This window comes from Martes martes, assembly GCF_963455335.1.
Source record: "Martes martes genome assembly, chromosome: 13".
In the NCBI taxonomy this organism is placed as follows: Eukaryota; Metazoa; Chordata; class Mammalia; order Carnivora; family Mustelidae; genus Martes; species Martes martes.
The window spans coordinates 92635719-92658213 of record NC_137901.1 but is presented as its reverse complement, the minus strand read 5'-3'; the positions used below and the strand labels follow the sequence as shown (position 1 = coordinate 92658213).

At 62.5% G+C, this 22495-nt stretch overlaps 1 protein-coding gene across 1 annotated transcript in view; it reads left to right on the top strand.

Moving 5' to 3' along the window:
• The window catches only part of GALNT9 (polypeptide N-acetylgalactosaminyltransferase 9), a gene marked incomplete at both ends in the record, with an annotated part of 71608 nt that overhangs the window by 23995 nt on the left and 25118 nt on the right, over window positions 1-22495 (top strand). The window contains 3 exons of the mRNA XM_080821244.1: window positions 12580-12746; window positions 14021-14195; window positions 17897-18094. Coding sequence (XP_080677370.1) covers window positions 12580-12746; window positions 14021-14195; window positions 17897-18094 — 540 coding nt within the window. The remainder of the gene's footprint in view (window positions 1-12579; window positions 12747-14020; window positions 14196-17896; window positions 18095-22495) is intronic.

Genomic DNA, 22495 nt, shown 5'->3' with positions numbered 1-22495 from the left:
TGCGTGAATGTGTATGGTGTGTGCGCGTGTGTGGGTGTGGTGTGTGCATGCGTGTGACTGTGCGTGGCATTTTCTGAGCACTCCCCAGGGCGCCCTCACCTCTGGAGCGTGGCCTCAGTAAGGCTCACTCAGTGGCTGGAGCTGAGTTCTTGGCTCTGGGCTTCTGGGCGCACGGCACCCTCCGGAATCCCCCCAGGACCACCCAGGCTCAGTGACTCCGCCCTGGGCAGCGCCGTTTTACTCCCACTGTGCTTTGTGGAAGGACAGAATGACATCATGCAGAGGAGTGCGGAGGGCAGGGGTGGGGGATACAGGAGGCAGCTTCCAGCTGCCCCTCCCAGGGCAGTCACAGAGACGGCGCGGAGCCCCTCCCGCCCTGGCGAGTGACCGCCCCCATTAAGTATGACAATGGCCCTGCTGTCCAGGGTTTCAGTGGCCGACTGACCTTCGTCCCCAGCCCCCAGAGGTCAGGCTGACACTGTGGCTCGAGCTCCAGCATCGACGGCTCTGCAGCATAGACCACCCCACGTGGTAACCAATGACGTTCCACTGGTTATGTGGATGCTCGTAACAGTGACGCTCTGGTCATGCACAGTGTCCCAGACTTCTGTGCAGGGAGGGTATTTATGGGTAAGCCAGCCTGCTGTGTGAACCCCTTCCTGTGCATGCGGTAGTATTGACTTGGCAAGTGAATGGTACCCACCTCCCGTAATCTCACACGGTTTAGAGCACTGGCCCTTCCCTGTCCAGCCGTCGCCAGCCCTGGGCTGGGGCAGGGCTCTCCCGGCGGTCCTGCTGTGTCTTGAGCCACCAGAGCATAGAGCAGATGTGAGTGTGTGTCATGGATGCCATTGTTGGCTGCCCTGAAATGTGGTTCTCTTTCCTTGGGCTCCAGCTCCTCATTCCCACAGGGGAACCCGTGCAAACTTTCCGCTCCAGCCACAGGGCAGGTCGCGTGACTCAGGATTATGGCAATTAGAGCATTATGTCCACCGGCCACATCTACGGCTCAGTGGTGTCATGTGGTCTGGGCCAGTCCAATAAGAGTGCATGTTGGAATTACCTGAGGTCACTGGGGGAAAAAATCAGGCTTTTCAGTCAAAGTAAAACTGCAAAAATGGGAGCATGGGGAGCTGCACCATCTTACTGTTATGAGCAGAAAGCTTGGAGTTCCCACAGCCCACTTGTGGAACTTAAGGAAAAACCCAGTGCAGAGTGTGGCCAAGCTGGGAAATAGGGAGGAATCAGGTTCCAGGCCCATAGTTGGAGCACCTAGATCAAGCTGTTCCTGAAGCCAACATCACAATAAATTATAAATAAATGAAAACTTCTCTAGGCTCTGTAGTAAATTAGCACGCATATACACATATATTTTTAAATATTTTGCTCAAATATTTGGATTGTACTTCTTGCATTTTTTAAAAAAGATTTCCTTTATCTATTTGAGAGAGCATGAGAGAGGAGGTCAGAGGGAGAAGCAGACTTCCTATGGAGCTGGGATCCTGATAAGGGACTTGATCCTGGGACTCCAGGATCATGACCTGAGCCAAAGGCAGTCGCTCAACCAGCTGAGCCACCCAGGCGCCCTATTTCTTGCTTCTTAACGGGCTCTCCCTGCTCCGTCTAGCACAACCGTGCACACTCCTGAGTCCTCAAAGCACTTTCCTCTAGCACCTCACTGTGCTGGCATTTGCCTGAGGGCAGGTGTTCCTCTGGCTTTCCCTTTGAGGACTGAGGCCCACCTCCTTCCCTCCCCGGCAGAGTCTCCCTCTTTAGGAAGTCTCCATCTGCCGAAATAAAACCAGATGGGAGTGACCAGTTCCCTCTCAGCCTCATGTTACAGAAGAAGACATCAAGGCAAACTTCGAAAGCGCCGACATTTACGATATGCCTTAATTGATAGAGATCTGATTTACAGACCCCGATTGGAAGGGGTACAGCTCTCTGCCTCCTTGTAACAGAGAACATGGGGTCCATTTTCTTACATGTTTATTTATATCCATTGCTTTCCCAAAAAGAAATGGGGAGGCTTTGATGATTGTGACCTGCACAGACCCCCTGCCCCGTGCATGTGCGGATGACAAACTAGAAACCAGAGAGAAGCTCTTCTGAGCCCTTGCTCTCCCGCCAGGCTCCTGGGCCTGGGGTGTAGTCATGCGGTGACAGCCCGCATGTGACCTTGGCTTTGAACACGGCCCCAGCCATCCTGGGGGAGACCCACACCCTGTGCAGCTCAGTGAGTGGGGTGCCTGATCGTTGCCCCGGGGCTTATGTAAGACCAGTGTGCTGCAGAGCACTGCCTACAGACCAGGCACCGACTCACTCAACCCTGTAGCGAGGCTGTGAGGACAGACAGGGCCCACATTTTGCAGACGAGGAGACCGAGGCAGGAAGCGTCGAGTACCCGGATTGGGCCCATGGGCCATAGTTTGCATGAACCCCATGTGCATTTCCCCCCAGAATCTTACCTTCTCCACGTGAGCCAAACATGGAAGGGAACCGGTCTTCCAGAATCCGCTCTCTCTCCTGCCTCCGGGCTGGGGACGCTACGTCCCTCCCCTAGATGGGATGGGTTTTGTGGCTGGTCGTCCAATAGAGGAGGGCAGAGGTGAAGCCGTGGGGCTCCCCCGGCTTCCACCCTGCCCAGCCCAGCCCTGGCCTTGGCCTGTGAGCCGCCACAGAAGCGGTCTGCCTGTCCTGAAGCCGCCGTATTGGGAGGAAGCCCAGACGTGCCCGTTCAGAGTGTCCAGGGACAGGCCCGAGAGCACACAGGGAGAGCACGGCCGGTGGGGCCAGCCGCTGCCACCCCCAAGGCCCCATCCAGCCCACCTGACGGCCACGCACCGTCGCTGGTCCAGGACCCGCAGCGGAGGCCTTCCAGGAGCCGTGATGGGGAATCAGGTCACGGTTGCTGTGACCAGGAGGGTCTGGGCTGGAGGTAGTCATGCCGTTGTCGATGACAGGAGCCCGCGGGAGGAAGGCCGGGACGGGCCACTGCAGAATGCTGACCTCTCGGTTTGTGACGCTGGTGGCTGTTTGTGGGAGCCCTTGTGAGCTCAGGAGGCCCCCAGCGAACATCTGTGCGTGACCAACCGAACAGACACGTAAATGCAAGCTCATCTCTGCCCACCTTTAGCTTTCAGATTTCGACTCCCTAAACAGCCTCAGCCTCCGCAGAGCCCACCTGTCCAGTGAGAAATGGCCTCGTGCTGGATGCTGACCTTTGCCGCTACTAGAAACACACATGGGGTGTGGGTGTGCACGTGCGTGCATGTGTTAATGTCTGTGTGAGGTCCCTGTGATAATGCGTGTGCACCCATGTGTCTGCATGTGTGTGTGTGTGTGTGTATGTGTGTCCGCGTGCGTGCCTGCCCCGACCGACGGTTCTGTCTGCTCTCAAACTAAAGTTCTCACTCGCTTTCTTGTGTTAGGTAATTATCGATTCCCTTTGTCTGGAGTGGGTAGCTTTTCCAATTAGGCAGCAGCTTTAATTATGCCACAAAGCACATAACATAGATCTTGATTATTAAGACCGGCCCATGGGATAATAAAAGGGAGACTGGCAGATCCAAATTAACCAGGATCGTAAACGCGAGCGGCCGAGCCCGAGCCGTCCTCCATCATGTGCGGTAACGTGCCCCCTGCTGCCTGTTTGCAGAGTCTCCGTGTGTGTTAACCGTCTGCGCCGCGCACAGCTTGGCTGCCGGCGCTGGTGAGTCAGATGGAGTGCCCGGGCCGCGAGCGGAGTCGTCATAGGAGTGTGCGGGGTGAGGTGGGTCTTGTCTGTAGGGGAAGGCACCCGGTTCCCTTAGTGGCCAGGGAGCACAGAACTGCAGCCCTGGGGCGTCCTGACCGGGCGGGTGGTCAGTTAAGGCAGGCGACAGGCTTCCCTTCTGCCCGCCCTGGAGACTGGGGTCTGTGCCCAGGAGGGAGGTGCCTGTGGGGAGGGCAGGGGTCCCGAGTGAGGCTGGGCAGGGGGCGGCTGGAGCCCGCTGCGGCCAGATGGGGAGAGCGGAGGCTGCCCGTCCTGGGCTCCCTCGCAGCTGGGGATCTGTTGGGACGGGGGCAGGGCCCGCTTCACCCCAAGCTCTGGAGCTTGTCGGGGGCTGAGGGCTGCGTCCACCCTTAGAGGCCCCGTGGGGCCGCGGGGGCTGATGGCCGACAGAAGTCCTCCACACTGCGCTGGAGCCTGGCCCACGGTGGGTCTGTGACCCCAGGATGTCTGAGGGAGAGCCTGGAGGGGCTGGAGGTCACGGGCCCCACCGACGGCCCAGGGATCCATGGCGGCCTTGGGCACTCCCACAGCCTGCTCCCTCCACGGGGTGCGTGAAGGTGTCCAGGCTGCAGGATGTTGGCCCGGCCCGTCAGCACATGGGGCAGTGACCCCGCAGCCCCTGTGACTGTCCCGCTTGGTCCCGTGCCCTGGTTCTGACATGTGGGGGTTTGTGTGCGGATCTGCCCGGCTCCGCAGGCCTCTCTGGGGTCCGAGGATGGAGCGCCACCGGCCTGTGTGTCGGTGAGCCTGCGGCGCAGTGAGTCTGGGCCCTACAGCTGGGGATGCAGGCTGCGTCTCGGCTGTGGCCTTGTCTCTGTGAGGACAGGTGGGGACAGGTCAGCTGCGACTGCTTTGCCGTGCACGTCTGGGTCTGGGGGCACGCCAGTGACTTCGCAGTATGTGTGCTCCCTCAGCTCCGCACCACGAGAAAGTATGAGGCGTCGATGTCCTTCTGGGACCGTCTGTCTCTGCGGTGTGTCCCCGGATCTCTAGGTGAGATGCTGTGTGCGTGTGTGGTTGTGTGTACGTGTGCGCCCGTGCGTGAGCCAGCGAGTGTGTGTGTGCACGGCTGGGCACGCACCCCCGTGTTTCTGGGACGTCTTGCAGCCAGCTGCCTGGATGGACAGACGGACTCGGAAGGCTGGCCGCCCGGGTCTGCCCCATGCTGCTCGTGGTGGGGGCCGTTCCGCCCCTTGGCCCCCCGGGTCCTGCCTGCCTCGGCCCCCTCTGCTGCCTGGGCAGGGGAAGGCCTCGCAGAGGTGCGGCCTTGCCTGTCAAGGTCTCCGTGTTTGTGCGGACGCTCCTGTGAGGGTGGGAGCGTGTCCCCCACAGCAGGCGGGGGCCGCCCCAGGAAGGCGTCCCCAAGGAGGCAGAAACGCTCCCCGGGTGACATGCTTCTGAGAACCCGCCGGCAGCCGTTCCCAGAAACATCTGTCACGGCTCCAGAAGGCGCAGCCCCCCGACCGGCGCCCCTGACGCGAGATAGATGTGTGTCCTGCTGTCAGCCGGCGAAGCCCACCGTCCCCTGGGAGGGGCGCTGCCTCTCTGTCCTGCGCTCATTCCTCCGGCAGCGCAAAGGGCGTCCCCATAAATTTCCATTAGTGTCGCTGCCGTGGCCCTGTTTCCTGAGAGGCCAGCCGGGACGTGCCTGCCGCGCGCTCCGACCGAGACCTTGGAAGACGCTCTTAAGGGCCTCGTAACCAGCCCTGCTCCTCTGTGGGTTTATAAATCCTCTCAGAGCTGTCCCTGCGGTTGAGGATTTCCTGCGGCTCTGGCGGTGGGGGGGGACGCGGGGTCCGAGCCGGCGTCACCGTGCCCAAGCTCAGCTGCCCGGCCCGCCGGCACCTGCCGCACGCGCGTCCGCCCAGCGCACCTGCCGGAAGCACCCACCGTGTGCCAGCGCCTGCCTGCGGACCCCTCCCCCCGCCGCAGCTGCACGGACACCGGGTGTCACGGACGCGGAGGCGGGAGTCAGATGGGAACCTTCTGGACTCAGCTGGGGCTGTGATGTCAGGGGCCTCCATGGCTGGGAGCTCCGTGGCGGGACAGTGGCGGGGCTGGTGTCGTCCGGGGATGGTCACACGCATGGAGGCCGACCCTAGCTGTCCACCGGAGAACCCCTGTATGGTGGTCGGGTTGCCTCTGTGGTACCTCAGGGCCCCGAAAACAAAGGCATCTCGCTCTCCGTGACTCTGCCCAGAGGCACGTGGCCTCACCTCGCCGCGCTCTGCGGGTGGGAGCTGGCTGCGGTGGGAGGGTCCCCGCCAAGGCACGCAGGGGTGCGGCCTGCTGCTGTGGCCTCTTGGGGAAGCACGGTGGCCACTGCCCCTATTTGAGACTGTGCATCACAGTGTTTGATGTACGTGGGCCGGATGACACCCCAGGGAGGACTGGGGTGCCCCAGAGAGAGTGGATATTCTCTGTCAGTGACAATAATGTCACATGAAAATCCCACACCTCAGCTAGAAGTGGCCGCACAAGGAAGGGATTCCTGACCCCCCGTAACCAGCCGCTGCAGTCAGGGTCCAGAGGCGTTCAACTGGCAGTGGCTGGCAGCGTCAGGGCCCCGGCTCTCCCCAGTTCTCTGCTCTGCCACACCCATCCTCATGGTCACAACGTGGCTGCTGCAGCTCCCAGTGTCACATCCTCACACCTGCCCGAGGGGCTAGAAAAACATGTGTCTGCATCTTGTGTGTCGTAAGAACAGAGGACCCTCTCCCGGAAGGCTCTGCAGACCCCGCCTCGTGTGTCCTGGGCCGTCTGCCCGTCTGCCTGTGAGCTATGAGAGGCAGGGGTGCTTGTCTGCTTCCCCAGGTGCTTGTGCTGTTCGGTCCGCTCGCTCTCTGGCCTCTCGGATCCTGGGGGCTGGCTGAGAATTCAGCGGACGGGTTGGCGGGTGGCCCTCTCCCTGCCTCCACAGAGCTGAGGCCCCAAGCTGGGACTGTCTGTCCTGGCGGAGGGCAGGGTCAGGACAAAGCCCTGTTGCCAAGGGAACCCCAGCTCCCATGGACAGAACCTCCTTGAGACAAGGCAGCGGTCAGATGCGTGACCGTGAGCACCGTGCCGAGCCCGCTGGTCCCGGCCGTCCCGCCTGCTGAGGGAGAAGCTCACCGCATGTCCAGGCAGAGCCCTCCCGCCGCACGGCGAGCTCGGGGATGTGCGTTCCAGGGCCGGCGCCGAGTCAGGACCCCTTCGTCGCACGTGGCGGAAGATCATCTCAACCTGGCTTCGGGTGGAACGAGAGACGGGGCAGGGGTCTCGGGGGGCCACGATGGCCACCGTGGGGAGGGGGACGTGCAGGGGCTGCGTCCCTGTGCCGCGCAGTCCCGAGGGCAGCCACAGCCCCGCAGCGATGGGTACTTAGCACGTGGCAGAGGGAGCCGGATGGGAGGGCCGCCCACCTCAGGTGACGCGTGGCCACGTGCGGCCACTCCAAGCCCCAGCACCCACGGCCTGTCCCCCGGGGAGGCAGAAGGAAGGTGACGCAGGCAGGCTGGGAGGAATGCTGCCTTCGGTGATGCCTGGTTCTTATCTTTTCGTTAGTCACGGGCCTTCCCTGATAACAGCCCTTTCCGTCTGCCTGGATTGAGCACAAACTTTCTCTAATGGGATAAGGATTGCATTATGAGTAGAAGAGGGTTGTTTTTTTTTTTAACTTATTAACCTATACTGTATTGTTTGCTTCAGGGGTACAGGTCTGCCAGTCGTCAGGCTTACACAGTTCGCAGCACTCACCGTAGCACACACCGTCCCCAATGTCCATCACCAGCCGCCCCATCCCTACCCACCCCCCCCCCCACCAACTCTTAGTTTGTTTCCTGAGATTAAGAGTCTCTTATGGTTTGTCTCCCTCCCGATCCCATCTTGTTTCATTTTTTCTCTCCCTTCCCCTCATGAACCCCCCACCCTGCCTCTCAAATTCTTCATATCAGGGAGATCATATGATAATTGTCTTTCTCTGATTGACTTATTTCGCTCAGCATAATACCCTCTAGTTCCATCCACGTTGTTGCAAATGGCAAGATTTCATTTCTTTGGATGGCTGCATAGTATTCCATTGTATATATACCACATCTTCTTTATCCATTCATCTGTGGTTGGACATCTAGGCTCGTACTGTAGTTTGGCTATTGTTGACGTTGCTGCTGTGAACATTCGGGTACACGTGCCCTTTCGGATTCCTACATTTGCATCTTAAGGGTAAATACCCAGTAGTGCGATTGCTGGGTCATAGGGTAGTTCTATTTTCAGCTTTTTGAGGAACCTCTGTGCTGCTGTGCAGAGTGGCTGCCCCAGCTTGCGTTCCCACCAACGGTGTAGGAGGGTCCCCAAAAGAGGCTATTTTAATGCAGTATTGCACTGGGACAAAATGGACCGTATGCATTGTGCTGTTTCTAATTCCAGCAACTTAGAAAGTACACGCGCTCCCAGTGGGGAGACTGGTCAAGGCAGATGAACACTTCGGGCAAAGACGGCCTCTCCCTGCCCAGCAGGTGTGCCCGGGAAAGGCCGTGCTCTCAGAAGCACTAGTTTAAGCGTCCCACAGCAGGCGGACAGCCACACTCATCCGTACGATGCCTACAGGGATCGGCCCGTGGAACCGCGTGGCCGTGGACCGGGGAGCCCAAAGCCCAGGACTGTCTGTGCGCCCGCTCCCCACTGCCCGCTCGAGCCCCTGGGCAGGACAGCGGTCAGGCCCACGGTGACCTGCCTGTGGTCCTTGGGGGGCCAGCGTCTCTGCTACGTGATGGGGGCTCAGCCTGGGCTGCCTTGAGGGGGTGCTGTGGTGGGCAGGCAAGCACAGGGAGGGGCTGGCGAGGGCAGGCAGACTCTCATTGATGCGTGAGGTGCCCACGGGCCCCGGCGGCCCCAGGGCTCTGTACTGTGAGCGGGGCTCATGTGGGGAGCACCCCTGACCACCCCAGCTCCCCAGTGTGGAGATGGGAAGGAGCCCCGAGCCACGCTGACCTTCCTGCGCTGTATGGGGCTAAGGCTCACCCTCCGCTGCAGGGAGCCCACCGTTCCCACAGGGGCCGCGTCCTGGCCAGTGGCGCCACCCCTTTGGCCCCAGGCACCCCCCCATTTTTTCTCCCTTTCTTCCTCCTTAACTGAACCCCAGACGTGGCTGGGCGAAGCCCGTATGAAGGCTGATGTCTGCAAACCTCGCAGGGGGCCGAGCTGTGGCCAGTGGGACATATGTGGACGTGGGGAGCGCGTGCCGGGTGGGGAGGGCAGGACCTTTCCCTCCTTCCCTGCTTCCCGCTGCCGGTGCACGCGGGCTCGGGGACCACCCCACACTCAGCACAGTGACGGAGCAGAAGGGCCCGGCTGCCAGCATCCCGGCCTCCGGCTGCCCCAGACCACAGCTGCACAGTGCGCCGACACAGAAACCAGCATCTGCTTCGTTATTATCACACCTGTGACCCCAGACTGTCCTTCAGTCATGCCCCCCAGGCCTTTCCCCCACCGTGTCCCACAGCCGTGCCCTCCTGGACTGTCCCCACAGCTGCCCCATCCCCCCAGGGTGTCCCCACAGCTGTGCCCTCCCAGGCTGTCCCCCCACTGTGCTCCCTCCAGACTGCCCCCCCACAGCCGCACCCAGACACACTTGGGTGTTACTAGGCTCAGGGAGGGGACAGCCCAGGCACCGGGTTGGAGTCAGCTTACTCGGTCACTTCGAGGTTACGTGTGTCTGTCTGCCAAGCTCCAAGGTAATCGGTCCCGTGCTTTACAATCACCGAGACCACAGTCACGCTGGTTTTACAAAGGCTGTCTGGACAGCACCAGGTCCCATCATAGACATGACCCTGTGGATTTTCTAGACTCGTTCTTGCTGGAGGAACTAAGTGAGAAAAACCTCAAGAAGCAACATCACTTTGTGTGAAGAATTCCTTCCCGGCGCGGCTTCTAAGGCAGGGACGGAAAGGCGGAGAGGTTATCCGGGGACCGCCACGGCACAGAGGGCCCAGCCCGAATCCGGGCTCTCGGACCTAAATTCGTGGCATAGACTGGGCCTGCACGATTCCGGGAACCGACCTACCCCAGTGAGCCGGGGGTCCAGGCTGCAGAGAGCTGAGCTGGGAAGACCAGCCTGCTGTGCCAGTTAGAAACTCGGGGCGCGTCGTCTGAGCCTGGGAGTGGTGCCCCGACATGAGTTCCCTGCAGACTCCCGGCCTGGGTCCCGCCGCTCCTGTGAGTTCCATATGGGTGGGACTCAAGAAGTGACGTAATCCAAATGTAAGCCAATCAGAGCGTCCTGTCTCCTCGGCCACGGTGATGGTCCAAGGCAGCGCGTGCCGCCCAGTCAGAGCCAAGGAGTCCGAGGGGGCTTTCCCACCTGTGCTGGGAACCGGACTGTGCTCCCCAGAGCACCTCCCAGCCCCACAAAGCTGTGGAGCGAGAAGAGCCTGTGGTCCTGCCCACGTCCTCTGAGCCTCCGGGCCAGCGGCCCGAAGTCGCAGCCTGGCCGTCTCCCAGAGGCCAGCCGGTGACTCCCCCGCAGCCCTTGCCTTGTTGCCGCCTGACGGACCTGCAGAGCAGGGGACGGAGAGTGTGTCTGGAGGGCTCCCTGGCCCTGCATCCCCGGGGGTCTTGTGCTCTCCCCGGAGTGTCTGTGTCGGGAACCCGCAGGGGCGTGAGCCTGCACAAAGAGCATTTTCCGTTCGGTGAGGGCGGCGTGTCCTAAGGTGAGCGGCGGCCATGACCCCCAGGGTGAAGTGCAGGTGGTCTGGCAGGAACGTCTACACCCCGTGGAAGGTCGTGAGAACAGCCGCCTCGCAGGGGCCCCGTGTCCTGCTGCTGCCTCCTCCAACGCCGTAATAAATCCTGGGACTCACGGCCGGAGCTGCGGGGGGAGGCCAGCGGTGCGTGTGTGCACGGTGTGGAGGGCGGAAAGGGGCACTGAGTGTCCCCCGGGGCAGGGGCACGCTGCCCTCCACAGCCCGCCTCGCCAGCGCAGCCCGTTTCTCATCACACCCAGTGCACCCCACCTGCTGGTTCCTCCCTGTCCCCCCACTCCACACCTTGGTTCCTCCCTGTCAGGTCTGTTACTGGCTGAACTGTGTCCCTCAAGTTCATACCTGGGAGCCCTGACCCCCAGCACCTCAGGATGTGACTCTGTGGAGGCAGGGCCTTACAGAGGTGACAAGTGAAGTGGGGTCTCCCAGGTGGGCCTATCCCCTACGGCTGAGTCCCCATGGAGAGCAGAGCAGGGCGCAGACACACACAGGGCACAGCCACTGAGACACGGTGGGAAGGTGGGAAGACCGCGTCTGCCCGCTGAGGGGAAGCCTCAGGAGGCGCCGGCCCCACTGCCCTGGATCCGGACTCCAGACCGTGAGCACATGTATGTGGCTTAGGCCGCTGTGTCTGTGGTGTTTGTTCTGCAGCCAAGCTGAGCAGGCCAGGGCTCACCTCACTGCCCGGCTCCTCATGGCTTCTCCCTGGCTGCCTGGTCTAGAGACAGCCCCAGGATCCCCACCCATGACCCTGTGTGGTCACTGCCTCTGCCCCTTCCTCTGCAAAGTCACGCTGCCATGTCCACTGTTCTTGTCTGTGTGCCACACTGAGGGCAGAGATGCTAGCATGCTATGGGCTAGGAGGGGTCACCGGGGCTCTCCTGCTGGCGCTAGGGTGGCCCCTGGCCCTGGGGATGGCTGCTGGCTCAGGTTCAAACCCCAGCTGTACTCACTCCATAGGAGGGAAGTTGGCCCTTTTGAACAGGGCTGTGTGTGAGTATGAGTCAGTGTGAGAACATGTGTGTGAGTCAGTGTGAGAACGTGTGTGAGTGTATGAGTGTGTGTGTCAGTGTGAGAATGTGTGAGTGTGAGTCAGTGTGAGAACGTGTGTGAGTGTATGAGTGTGTGAGTCAGTGTGAGAACATGTGTCAATGTGGTCAGTGTGAGAATGTGTGAGTGTGAGTCCGTGTGAAAGCATGTGAGTGTGTGAGTGCTTGTGTCTAGCTGAGTGGCCTCTGCCATCTTAAGGAAAGATTTGGTGCCTTTATGTTTATTGTGGCAGCAAATGTACATGACTGGGCTCCTCCACGTGTATCTTTCTATTTCCTTTGCTCTTGTTTCCTCTTTTTTCCATCACGTTATTTTTGACCATTTGCTAAGTTAGTTCCTGTCTGTCTCCCTTGGCCCCTAGTGAATTCATTCCACCACATTATTACCCCAATAGCCCGTTGCCTTCTGTAGGCTCCTTAGCAAATGTGTATCATTTAATCAGATCGAGGAACCAGATGTCCCTCGCCCCGCGCCCAGCCCCTGCATCGAGACCCCTGGGAAAACCACACGTCCCCCCCTTGTGCCCCTCATTCCTTAGGTTTGGCCGAGGCTGTTACCTTCAGCCCTGATGATGAGGCCGTCCCTGCAGACTTCACGTCCACTTCAGTGGCCCTCCACTGACGTTGGCCTGGCCCCCCTCAGCCCATCGCCGGCTACCCGGGTTTCACTTTCCGCACCACACTCAAGGTGCAGGGTTCACTGTGGATGCTGCTCCCACAGCCCCCCACTGCACACCCCCTGCAGTTGGAACCAGGGGTCGATGGCACTGGGCTCAGGGCTGGGCCCCACCCACCACTGGGCCACAACCTGACGTGACTGCCATTCCCTGACTTTCAGCATGGACACAGCGGGCTGAGGCTCAGAGCACTGGAGCCCATGGCTTTGGACGGACGTCCTCACTGAGTCTGGGCGTTCCCCCACGGCCTTGCTGCCATTGGGTATCAGATCAAGAAGCGGCTGAGTGGGCACGCCCCACGCTGACCGCTCACCGCTGACCACAGACCGTGTCTCCCGCAGGTGCAGACAGATGACCCATGCCACTGACCTGCCCCAGATCTCCGTGGTCTTCATCTTTGTCAACGAGGCCCTCTCCGTCATCCTGCGCTCCGTGCACAGTGTGGTGAACCGCACGCCCTCGCGGCTCCTCAAGGAGGTCATCCTGGTGGACGACAACAGTGACAGCGGTGAGTGGGGGCCAGTGGGGGACCCCAACAGCACAAGCAGCCTGGAGCTGGGGGCCGGAAGCCTGGAGTCAGGGTGGGCCGGGCTGTACGCCCGGGGGCTCCAGGACCCAGTCCTCCCTGCCTCTCTTGGCTCTGGGGACGGCTGGTGTCCTTCGTGCTCCGGCTGGAGCTGCATCCCCCACCCCCGCCTCATCTTCACGCAGCCTCCCCCCCCATGTCTCCTCTTGTACCGACACCTGTTGTTGGACAAGGCCCACCCGAAGTCCAGGAGGATTTCGACTCAAGATCCTTAACCAGTTACACCCACAAAGACCCTACGTTGAAACTCGTCCCGTTCTGAGGCTGTGGATGACCTTGAAGTGGGGGCCCTGTTCATGCCCCACAGATGTTGCCCAGAAGAGCCCAGGCAGCCTGAGTTCCCTATCTGTTGATCACACCTCCTGCCTCTTGCCTGTGAGGGGGGTGTGGGCTCCAGTGAGGGTCTGCTGGCGGGGGAGCTGGGCCGGCACTCACAGCGGGGACCCCACAAGCATCCCATGCCCACCAGCGCAGAGGGCTCAAAGCCCCTGCCGGGGGTCCAGAGACGCCTGGGCACCAACTGAGCCGGGAGCCTGAACCCACCATGGGCGGCCCCGAGACTGAGTCCCATGGGCTCATCGTGAGGGGCTCTCCTCTGCACCTCTGGAGGGAGGGAAGTGGAGGAAATTTGGGGGACACCTTTGGAGTCCTCCAAGGGCAGGAGGTGCTGCATCCAACCCAGGGCCGGCTACTTGTCTACACTGCGGGGCCCCAAGCGGACCCTGTGAAAGGAGTCAGGATCGGCCATCTCTCGGAAGGTGGCGCCTGTCGGGGCCTCGGGGAACTGGGGTCCCACGGTGTGTGTCCTCAGGGCTCATGAGTATAGTAGCGGGCGTCACGGCTGAATACTGCCCAGCGTGGGCCGACCCCGTGTGCTCGCCCATGCGTCCATGCGTGGCCTGCCTTCCTCCTCATGGGGGAGGAACCCAGCCCCCGGGGGCGCCTGTCTCCGGGACACACACCTCAGTCCGATCAGTCCCTTTTGGCTGGTCTTTGCCTGTTGTGCCCGCACGGGAGGGCGAGCCCCACAGTATCCCCAGCCCCCCGAAGCACGTCTGGCCGCCGCGGGTGCCCTTCGGCGGCCGTGGAGGACGGGCCTGGGGCACACAGCGCCCCAGCCTGCCCACACTGACCTGGGGCGACCTCGGGGCCCTCCTGGGGTGTGCGTTGCTGAGGCCATTCTGTGTCCCCTGCAGTGGAGCTCAAGGCCAGCCTGGACCAGTACGTCAACAGGCGGTACCCGGGCCTGGTGAAGATCGTGCGCAACAGCCGGCGGGAAGGCCTGATCCGGGCGCGGCTGCAGGGCTGGAAGGCGGCCACGGCCCCCGTGGTGGGCTTCTTTGATGCCCACGTGGAGTTCGGCACGGGCTGGTGAGAGCGGGGTGCGGGGGGCAGGGCCGGGGGCCGGCTGAGGGCTCTCCCTGGGAGGCCGGTAGAACATGAGCCTGGGGGCCGGGGCGTCCGAGTCCGGCTCCCGGGCCGGAAGCCGCTCGTGAGGTGCAGACGGCAGGACACCATGCGTCCGGCAGGTCACCGCGCACAGAGAGCACAGGCACACACACAGCTGTGTGCTCGCGCCGCCCGCGGGGTCCCGGCGCGCTGTCAGCAGCCCAAGCCCCGAGCACCAGTTGGAAGCAGTTTCTTGTCCTGGGGAGCCCTCTTGTGCACCATGCAGGTGGGCAGAGGGCCTCTAACGGACACCCGCAGGGCCACGTGGCCAGGGAGTGGTGGGGCCAGCGAGGCTGGGACGCTCTCCCTGGGCTCGTGCTTGCCCTGCCGGCCTGGTGCTCCGTGAGGCCTCCCGGCCAGCAGCCCCAGCGGCCCCTGAGGGGCGGCCGGAAGCACAGGTCTGTGCGGCCTCGGGTCTGCAGCGTGGGGCCCTGGGGTCGTCGTAGGTGCCACGGGTACAGCCTGGGCCACCTGGAAGCCTGGTGCAGCTCTGCAACAGCCTTGAGAATGGTGTCTGCTGCACGTCATCCCCAGTCCAGGGGGAGGCCGGGTCCCCAGGGAGTGTCGGACCCAGGGCTGCTCCTGCCACCTCGGTCCAGACCCCACTGTCCCGAGGCAGGGGGTGTGCTGATGTCCTCAGAGCAGGGGTCCGAGGACGTCTTGAGCAAAGAGCAGGACGTGCTTCAGAGTTTTCTGGACAGCGGCAAGCTGGTCCCTTAACCTCTCCGATGACTGCATGTGGGGGGTGCTCTGTGCAGATGGGAGAGGGCTTTGCGTGGCTGGGGTAGGGAGCGGGGGCAGCGATCCTGCGGGGAAACTCTAGGTAGGGGACAGTCACGGTGGGATGTCCAGCGCGTCAGCACAACGAGCCAGCACGTGTCAGCATGGCGCAGGCTGGGGAGGCGGGGGGCGGGCGGGGGAGGTGCGCCCATCTCCCCGTGTTCAGGTGGGATGCTGGACGTGTGCCCGGGGTGGGGGCTGCTGCCAAGACTGTGAGTGCCGTCCAGGAGCCCCCCCGCGGGCACCTGCTCCGGGACTCAGGGTCAGATCAGAACTTCCCTGGGATGGCAGACCAGCCCCCAGGGGCCGGCCTGGTTTGAGGTGACCTGGGAGCCGAGGGGACGCTTTGGACACAGGATGCGCCCACGGGAGTGGCCCATGGGCAGAGGGAGGTTTGACCATGCGTGTCGGTGTCCTGGGGCTCTGAGCCACACAAGCCAGGAGGCTTTAAACAACAGAAACTACTCTCTCCATTCTGGGGCCTGAAGTCCACTGAGGGGACACAGGTGTCAGCCAAGGCGCCGGGGGAGGAGGGGTCCTTCCTTGTCTCCTCCAGCCTCCAGGGTCCAGGGTGTCCTTGGGCTGTGGCCGCAGCCCCATGGCCTCTGTCCTCCCACGGCTTCTCCCCCGTGTGTCCATGACTTTCCTCTTCTGCTTCTCAAGAAGGTCCTTGTTGTTGGATTTAGGGTGACGTGATCGAGGTTAAACCTTCAGTGGGGGTTCTGCAGGGGCAGCCGCGAACAGGGGCTGCCCGAGGTGCCCACCCGCTGAGCCGCAGGGAGAAGTCGGCCACGGTGGCGGCTTGCCCTATTTCAGTAGAAACTAAAACTCACGGTTTATGTATCACATCTCCCCACGCATATTTTCCAACACTGCGAAGCCTAACGTAAGACGTTCCCTGGGATACCAGCCATGGAAATGAGGGATCGGTGGTGGCCGTGCTGACTGGGGACCCGTAGGCTGGGCGCAGTCCTGAGTCTGCGCGGCTGGGCTGGACCAGTGCTGTGCGTGGCTCTGGTGTCCCCGGCTGGTCTGCGAGGGTCTGGCGTCCCGGGGTCTCCAAGGTCGTGGTTTCCCGCCAGCTGCCACTGGCTCCAGCAGGGGCTTGGCATCTCCTAGGCCAGTGGAGCCTTCTCCTTCCCCTCTCCCGTAGCGTCTCAGCTGCCCCAGGACCATGCTTTTGTCACGAGGGTTGGTTCTGTTCCCGCACGTTTGGCAGAGATGCGAGTTTCTTCTGCTTGACTTCCCCTCCGAGGGCCCCTTTTCTCTCCACTCTGCTGCGCTCATGAGACAGCCCTTCTTCTCCTGCAATGTGTATCACCTTCTATCGTTCATTACGGATCACTGCCTGCCCCCACCAGGGTCACTCCATGGGGTTGTGTAGGTTGCACACTGCACAACCATACTCGGTAGTTGTTCCTCCTTCTACTGTATCAGGAGCTCCCTGGGGCATTTGGAAGCCATCTGGGAGAGCTACAAGTCAGTCACTTCAAATGCAATTTTAAACCAGTGTAACTTTAATTTTCACAACTGAAAACCCAGTTATCCGTCTGCAAATAGCGTCCCCCCTCCCCCGGGAGTGGCCTCCACAAAGATGCTGCCTTGTTAGCAGATGTGGCATTTGCAGAGGGTTCTTCGTCTCTGGGCGCTTTGCTAACAGTAATTAATTAATCCTCGTCGCAAAGCTGGAAGGCAGGTAAGTACCAGGCTGTCGCTCAGCAGGATGGGAAAGAGGACAGGCCGTGTGGCCGGTGTCGCCAGGTGGGACCAGAGGACCTGTCCCCACAAGCGGCCCCACCTGGGGCTGGCGCCTTGGCCCTTCCAGCCCTCCCTGCGGCCACCGCCCCTGGTCCCCAGGCAGTGGGCCGCCATGGCCACAGCTGAACTCCAGCTCAGAGCCCCGGCTTCTGGCGCTGTCTCATGCTTGTCCCTGCAGGAGAAGCGGCACGTCCAAGTCCCTGTTTCCCCAGGGACTCCCCACAGTCTGCAACTCACGCTGCTGGCCAGAGAGGTCACCCAAGAGCCCAGGTCCTCGGGTCCCTCTGCTCTCTGGCTTTACTGCATACGCTGCCCCACTTCTCCACTCCAGGCTCACATCCCAGGGCCTCAGTGCTGCCCGTGCCCTCACCCATCCCTCCGACACCCATCACGCCCCTCCCGCTCCTAGCCCAGGGCAACCTACACTGACTCCCTATTTTAAACTGCAACCCCCAAGTCAGCCTTACCTTGTTCTCTTTCCTGCACAATACCTGTCGCCTTCTTGTACCTTCCCTTATATGTTGATGTCTGCCCCCTGCCCTCTCAGGACCACTGTGTACTGTTGTGTCGGTTGCACATGGCACGACAGTGGCCAATAGCCTGTCTCATCCTTGCAGCAGACCATAAGCTCTCGGAGGCACGGATGTATTCCAGTTTGTTAGACCAGGGTGTGGCACATAATCGGTCCCCAGATTAGGGCTTGTGCGTGTACCTCTCACAGGAGCAGAGCAGAAGGAGCAGGGAGTGGGATCTGGAGCCGTGAACCAGGCCAGTGGCAGAGTCTGCAGGCTGCCTTTCAGGGGGTGTCACGGACCGGAGCCCAGGTGGTCTTCATGTCCTTGGGGTCAGACAGGCGTTGGTGGGGTCAGGGCAGGAAGGTGAGGTCGAGGCCCCAGACAGGGCAGGTCTGCGGCCAGACGCCCCTGGGCTCCTGGGGCCGACGCCCTTGCCCCGCAGCGGGCTGCGGTCTAGCGGGCCAGTGGGCCTGACCACGTCACCCTGCCTGTGGGTGGCGGACCCGTCCTCAGGGGCAAGCTGGGGGTCCCTGCGCCGTGGCCCTCCTCACAGCACGCGCCTTCCTGCAGGGCTGAGCCGGCGCTCGCGCGCATCCAGGAGGACCGGCGGCGCATCGTCCTGCCAGCCATCGACAACATCAAGTATGACACATTCGAGGTGCAGCAGTACGCCAGCGCGGCCCACGGCTACAACTGGGGCCTCTGGTGCATGTACATCATCCCACCCCAGGACTGGCTGGACCGCGGCGACGAGGCCGCACCCATCAGGTGAGCCCACCGTGGCGGGGGGGGGGGGGGGTGAGGCTGCCACGGGGGCGGTGAGGGGGGCAGGAGCCGGGACTGGTCGGGGGGTGGGCACAGGGGCTGCTGGGGGAGGGGGAGGGGGGCAGGAGCCGGGACTGGGAGGGGGGCTGCCACGAGGGGGGTGTGCAGGGGCTGCCTGCCGCGGGGGCGGGGTGGGGGGGGGCACAGGGGCTGCTGTGGGCGGGGTGGGAGGAGGGCGGGAACCCAGAGAGGGAGGGAGGAGAGTGGGAGGGAGATGCAGCTGGGCGGAGAGGCCGTGAGAGCCAGGCATGGGGCGGGAGGCACAGGCGCCAGCAGCAGGCCGAGAGGCCAACAGGGTTGCGGACAGGGACCCCATAGCTGTCCTCAAACGTGTGTATTTATTTAAATCGATTCCAACATGAAAACAGAGTTTTCCATGTTGAAAATACACAGATCCCACACTTTCGGGAGGTGGGAAGGCCCGCACTCTCACAAGGCGGCCATGGGCCGGAGCTGAGCAGGGCCGCGTCTGAGCAGGCTCGGGCCTCCAACGGCCGCAGCCCCCACTGCTCCCCGTCGCCCCCAGAGCCGCTGCCACCTGCTGAGCTGTGTCCATCAGCAGCTCCGCTCTGCCCTCGGCAGCCCCTTCCCCATCGCCGGAGCCCTGGGAATCCAGGCTTCCTAACTCCGTCCTGGGGGTGCCTGTCACCCGCTGACCTCTGGGGGCCCCCCACAGGGGCTTGAGACTTCTGGGGCTGGGAGTCACCCGCCCCCCACTCTGTTCAAACTGGCATGTCCCTGCCCCAACCCCGCTGGAACGGCCCACTGTGCCCGGGAGCCACCGAGGCCTTTGAAACCCTCTCCCCCGGGGGGGTCTTGAGGGGGCTTCCAAGCAGCAGCCCCTGCCGGCCGAGAGCAGCCGGGTCATCCCACTGTGAGGGCCGCGGACCCTGGGGATGAACAGCTCGGCCAGAGCCCGGCATCGCGCGGATTTTGAGGAAAATAGTGTTGTCGACACAGAGAGCTGCCCGGAGCCGTGGTTCCCAAGGCCTGGAGAGCAGCCCCCCCGGGTCCCGGCCCTGCCCCAGCGGCCACGTCCTCAGAGACGGCCCCGATGCTCCCGAGAGCCACAGGGGGCAGGATCTGGAGCTCCGGGGCCTCCGCAGGGGACGCGGGACACAGAGCCACCCGCGCCCAGAAGCGGGCCACCGGGTCCCCAGGCTCGCTCGGAGCAAGGAGCAGCAGTTTGAAAGGAATTCTTCTTCATTCAAGATGCACTCGATCCCTCGTTCACAAAACCGGGGCCCAGCGTTTCCCGTCGTAGGACTCAGTGAAGTCAGAGAGCCTGAGGGGACGCACCTGAAATTTTGGGCAAACTCTGGACGCCCCGAGCCGCCCGGGAAGCAGGATTTTCTGGCCAGACTGGGTCCTGTCTCACACTTCCCTCGTCAGTGGCCCTACCGGAGAGCTTCTGAAAACCCCGAGGCCAAAACTCCAAATCAAACACGGGCGAAGCCTTTAGACAGACGCGCTGCCAGAGGAGATGGGGAGGCCCGCAGGTCACGGAGACGCCGGCCTCCGCCGGGAGGGACGCGCGGACGGACCGCAGGGAGGGGCCCGGGGCCATGGGGAGGGCCGCGCTGGGCGCTGCTGAGCTCCCCCCGAGCCCCGAGGCAGAACTGGCAATACCGCTTCGGAAGACGGGTTTGGCCGTTTCTCCTAAAGGTGCAGCCACATCCCGCTTGGCGTGCCGTCCCCGCGGCTGTCGGCCTGGAAGCTCGGGGAGCCTGTGTCCGCGCAGAGACCCCCACGGACACTCACCGTGGCCGCCCTGTTCCCAGTCTTGGAAACGCCACACACGTCCAGCAGGTGTGAACGGGAGGCTGAGCGGCCTCGGCCCCGCTGCCAGCGCCCTTCGTGGAGCCGAAGGGACCAACCGTCGTCCATGTAACGACACGGGTGAGACTCGGGACGGTCGGGCTGGGCCGGCGAGGGGCACAGGAAGGAGACATGACCGGCTCTCAGGGCGCTGGACGCCAGCTTCGAGCTGCCACTAATTCCTGGGGACCCCATGTCCCGCGGGACTCCCGGCAGATGTCGGGGAACGGGGGCTTCGCTCAGGCCCGTGGTGGTGGGGCCAGTGGGTCCCTGGGCTGTTCCCTCGGTTCTCGCGTGGCTGGAGACACGTGCTGGACACTGAGCCCTCGGCTGACCCAGGCCGGGGAGCAGCTTTGAAGCCCGTTGCCCTCATCCTTGTCCTCACCGAGAGGATCCCCTCAGGGCCCCCCCGACAGGGCTTCCTACCGCTGCCCACTTGGCAGAGCCCGGCTGTGCCTGGCTCCCGGCAGAAGGCGCTCTTGGAGGTCGTCCGACCCACCCCGACTGGACGGATCGCTTCCCTGAGCCCGGCAGAGGGTGCGTGCGCGTCCACGCGGGTCTCTTCTGGAAAGCGGTCTGAGAACTGTCCTCCCACCCGCGTCGCTGATGGGAAGAGCCGCTGGCCTTCCCGAGGACACGTCTGCACGTCAGAGCCAGGCCCGAGAGGCAGGCGTGTGAAGATTTACTCGAGGAAATTTTCTTGCTGTTCCTCGTACTTGAAGCTCAAGGAAGAGGGAGACTGGATGTGGGGGGGCGTCGGCCCGGCTGCCGCCTCACGTCCAGGGGGCGGCGTGTGGGGCCGCGCGCAGGAGCCCGCGTGCGTCCCGCGGCCATGAGCCCGTGACCAGGGCTGGAGCTCCCATCCCCAGGACCAGGGCAGAGTCCCACCTATGCACGCAGGGGACGGTGAGGGCCCTGTGGGCATGAACTGGCTTCCCGCAAGCCCGGGGGTCCCCAGGACAGGCCTGGAGGAAGGGAGACCTCCGGGTCCGGCTGACGGGCCCCTCCCAGCACGCAGCCCATCCCACAGCCAGGGTGTGCGTCCAAGGGCCCGAATCTCACACACACACACACTCTGCACACAGACACACTCACAGCTGCACACACAAACCACACACAGACACGGGCACGTAAAGCTGCTTGCACACACAGACACACTTGCACACACACACCACACACACGTGTGCAGACACACATCCGTGCACAGACACGGACACACTCCCGGGCGCACACAGGACGCTTCTCCAACTCTGAGGAAGAACAGTGACCGTTTACACTCTGACCTTCTCGCTTGTCTTCTGAGAGGTGCTCGCGGGGGTGCTGGGTGGTCCCTGCTGCCGCAGGCTGGGTGGCTGCTCCCAGTTCCCCCGAGTTCATGCCGGCGTCCGTGCGGTGGCCTCCAAGCTGACCTCCTCCCTGCTGCAGCTTCCCGCAGACTGCGCCGGCTTAGTGCCCAGGACAGATGCCCGTGGCGGGGTGGGCGACAGCAGTCCTCGCCGAGGCTCCCGGGCTCCAGACACCTTCTACAGTCGGGGTTGGCGGGCGGGGGGCTGGAGGGAGGCGGCATCCGGCCCGCCGGGTGCAGGCAGAGGAGCCGAGCACCGGGAAGGTCACATGGCCCGTGGGCTCAGAGCCGCCGGGCCCCCCTGCTCTCGACACCTCTCGGGGCGCACGGGGTGCTTCTGGCCTTTCAGCCGTGGCTTCAGACCTTCCCGAGAGGGCCGATCCCACCCACACCGGTTCCTCCACACACTCGCCTAGAACACGTGCAGACCGGCCCCTCGTGCTCCGCGTGCCCGCGCGCCGTGCGTTGCCCTGGGTGCCGTCCCCGTGCTCACTCACCGAGCATGTGGCCGGCCGCACCCCCAAGCATGTGTTCCTCTCGATGCCTGAGCGGGCTCACCCCGACCCTTGTTGGTCTCCCAGAGGCCAAAGGGCACGTTTGGGGGCCTTCGTTTCACCCCCACATAGGGCACCGGAGTCCTGTGGCTTGGGAGCATGTGTCTGCGCGTCTGTGCATGTCTGCGTGTCTGCTACAAGGCAGGAGCCTCAGTGGGGCCCCGGCCGTGGGCCGTGCGTGTCACGCAACAGCCCATGGAAGGGTGCCCCCCGAAGACATCTCCCCCGGAACCCAGAAACCCCTCAGCCAAAGCCGCCCAAGGCTTGCTGCGTTCCGCGATCACCGCACGATCTCCTCATGCCGGCAAACACCGCGGCCGCTGTTCCACACCCATCATCTCGTGCATTTATTTTAAGTTTATTTTGGAATTCTGAGCAATAATAAAAAAATCATTACCAGCTACGACAGACTTGGCGGGGAATCTGGCACTCTAATTCACTAGAGACCGCCCGGAGATTTTCTTTGCCGTGAAGAAAACGAGAGAAGTGTCTGTGATACGTCGGTGAATTATACCTTAACCCGTCAAACCCTTGCTATTAAAAGTCAAAAGCAGCATTAAAATTTCATTACCGTTAGATTTGTGACCAAAATCTAATAACAGAACAAGTCGAATCTTCGCACAAATA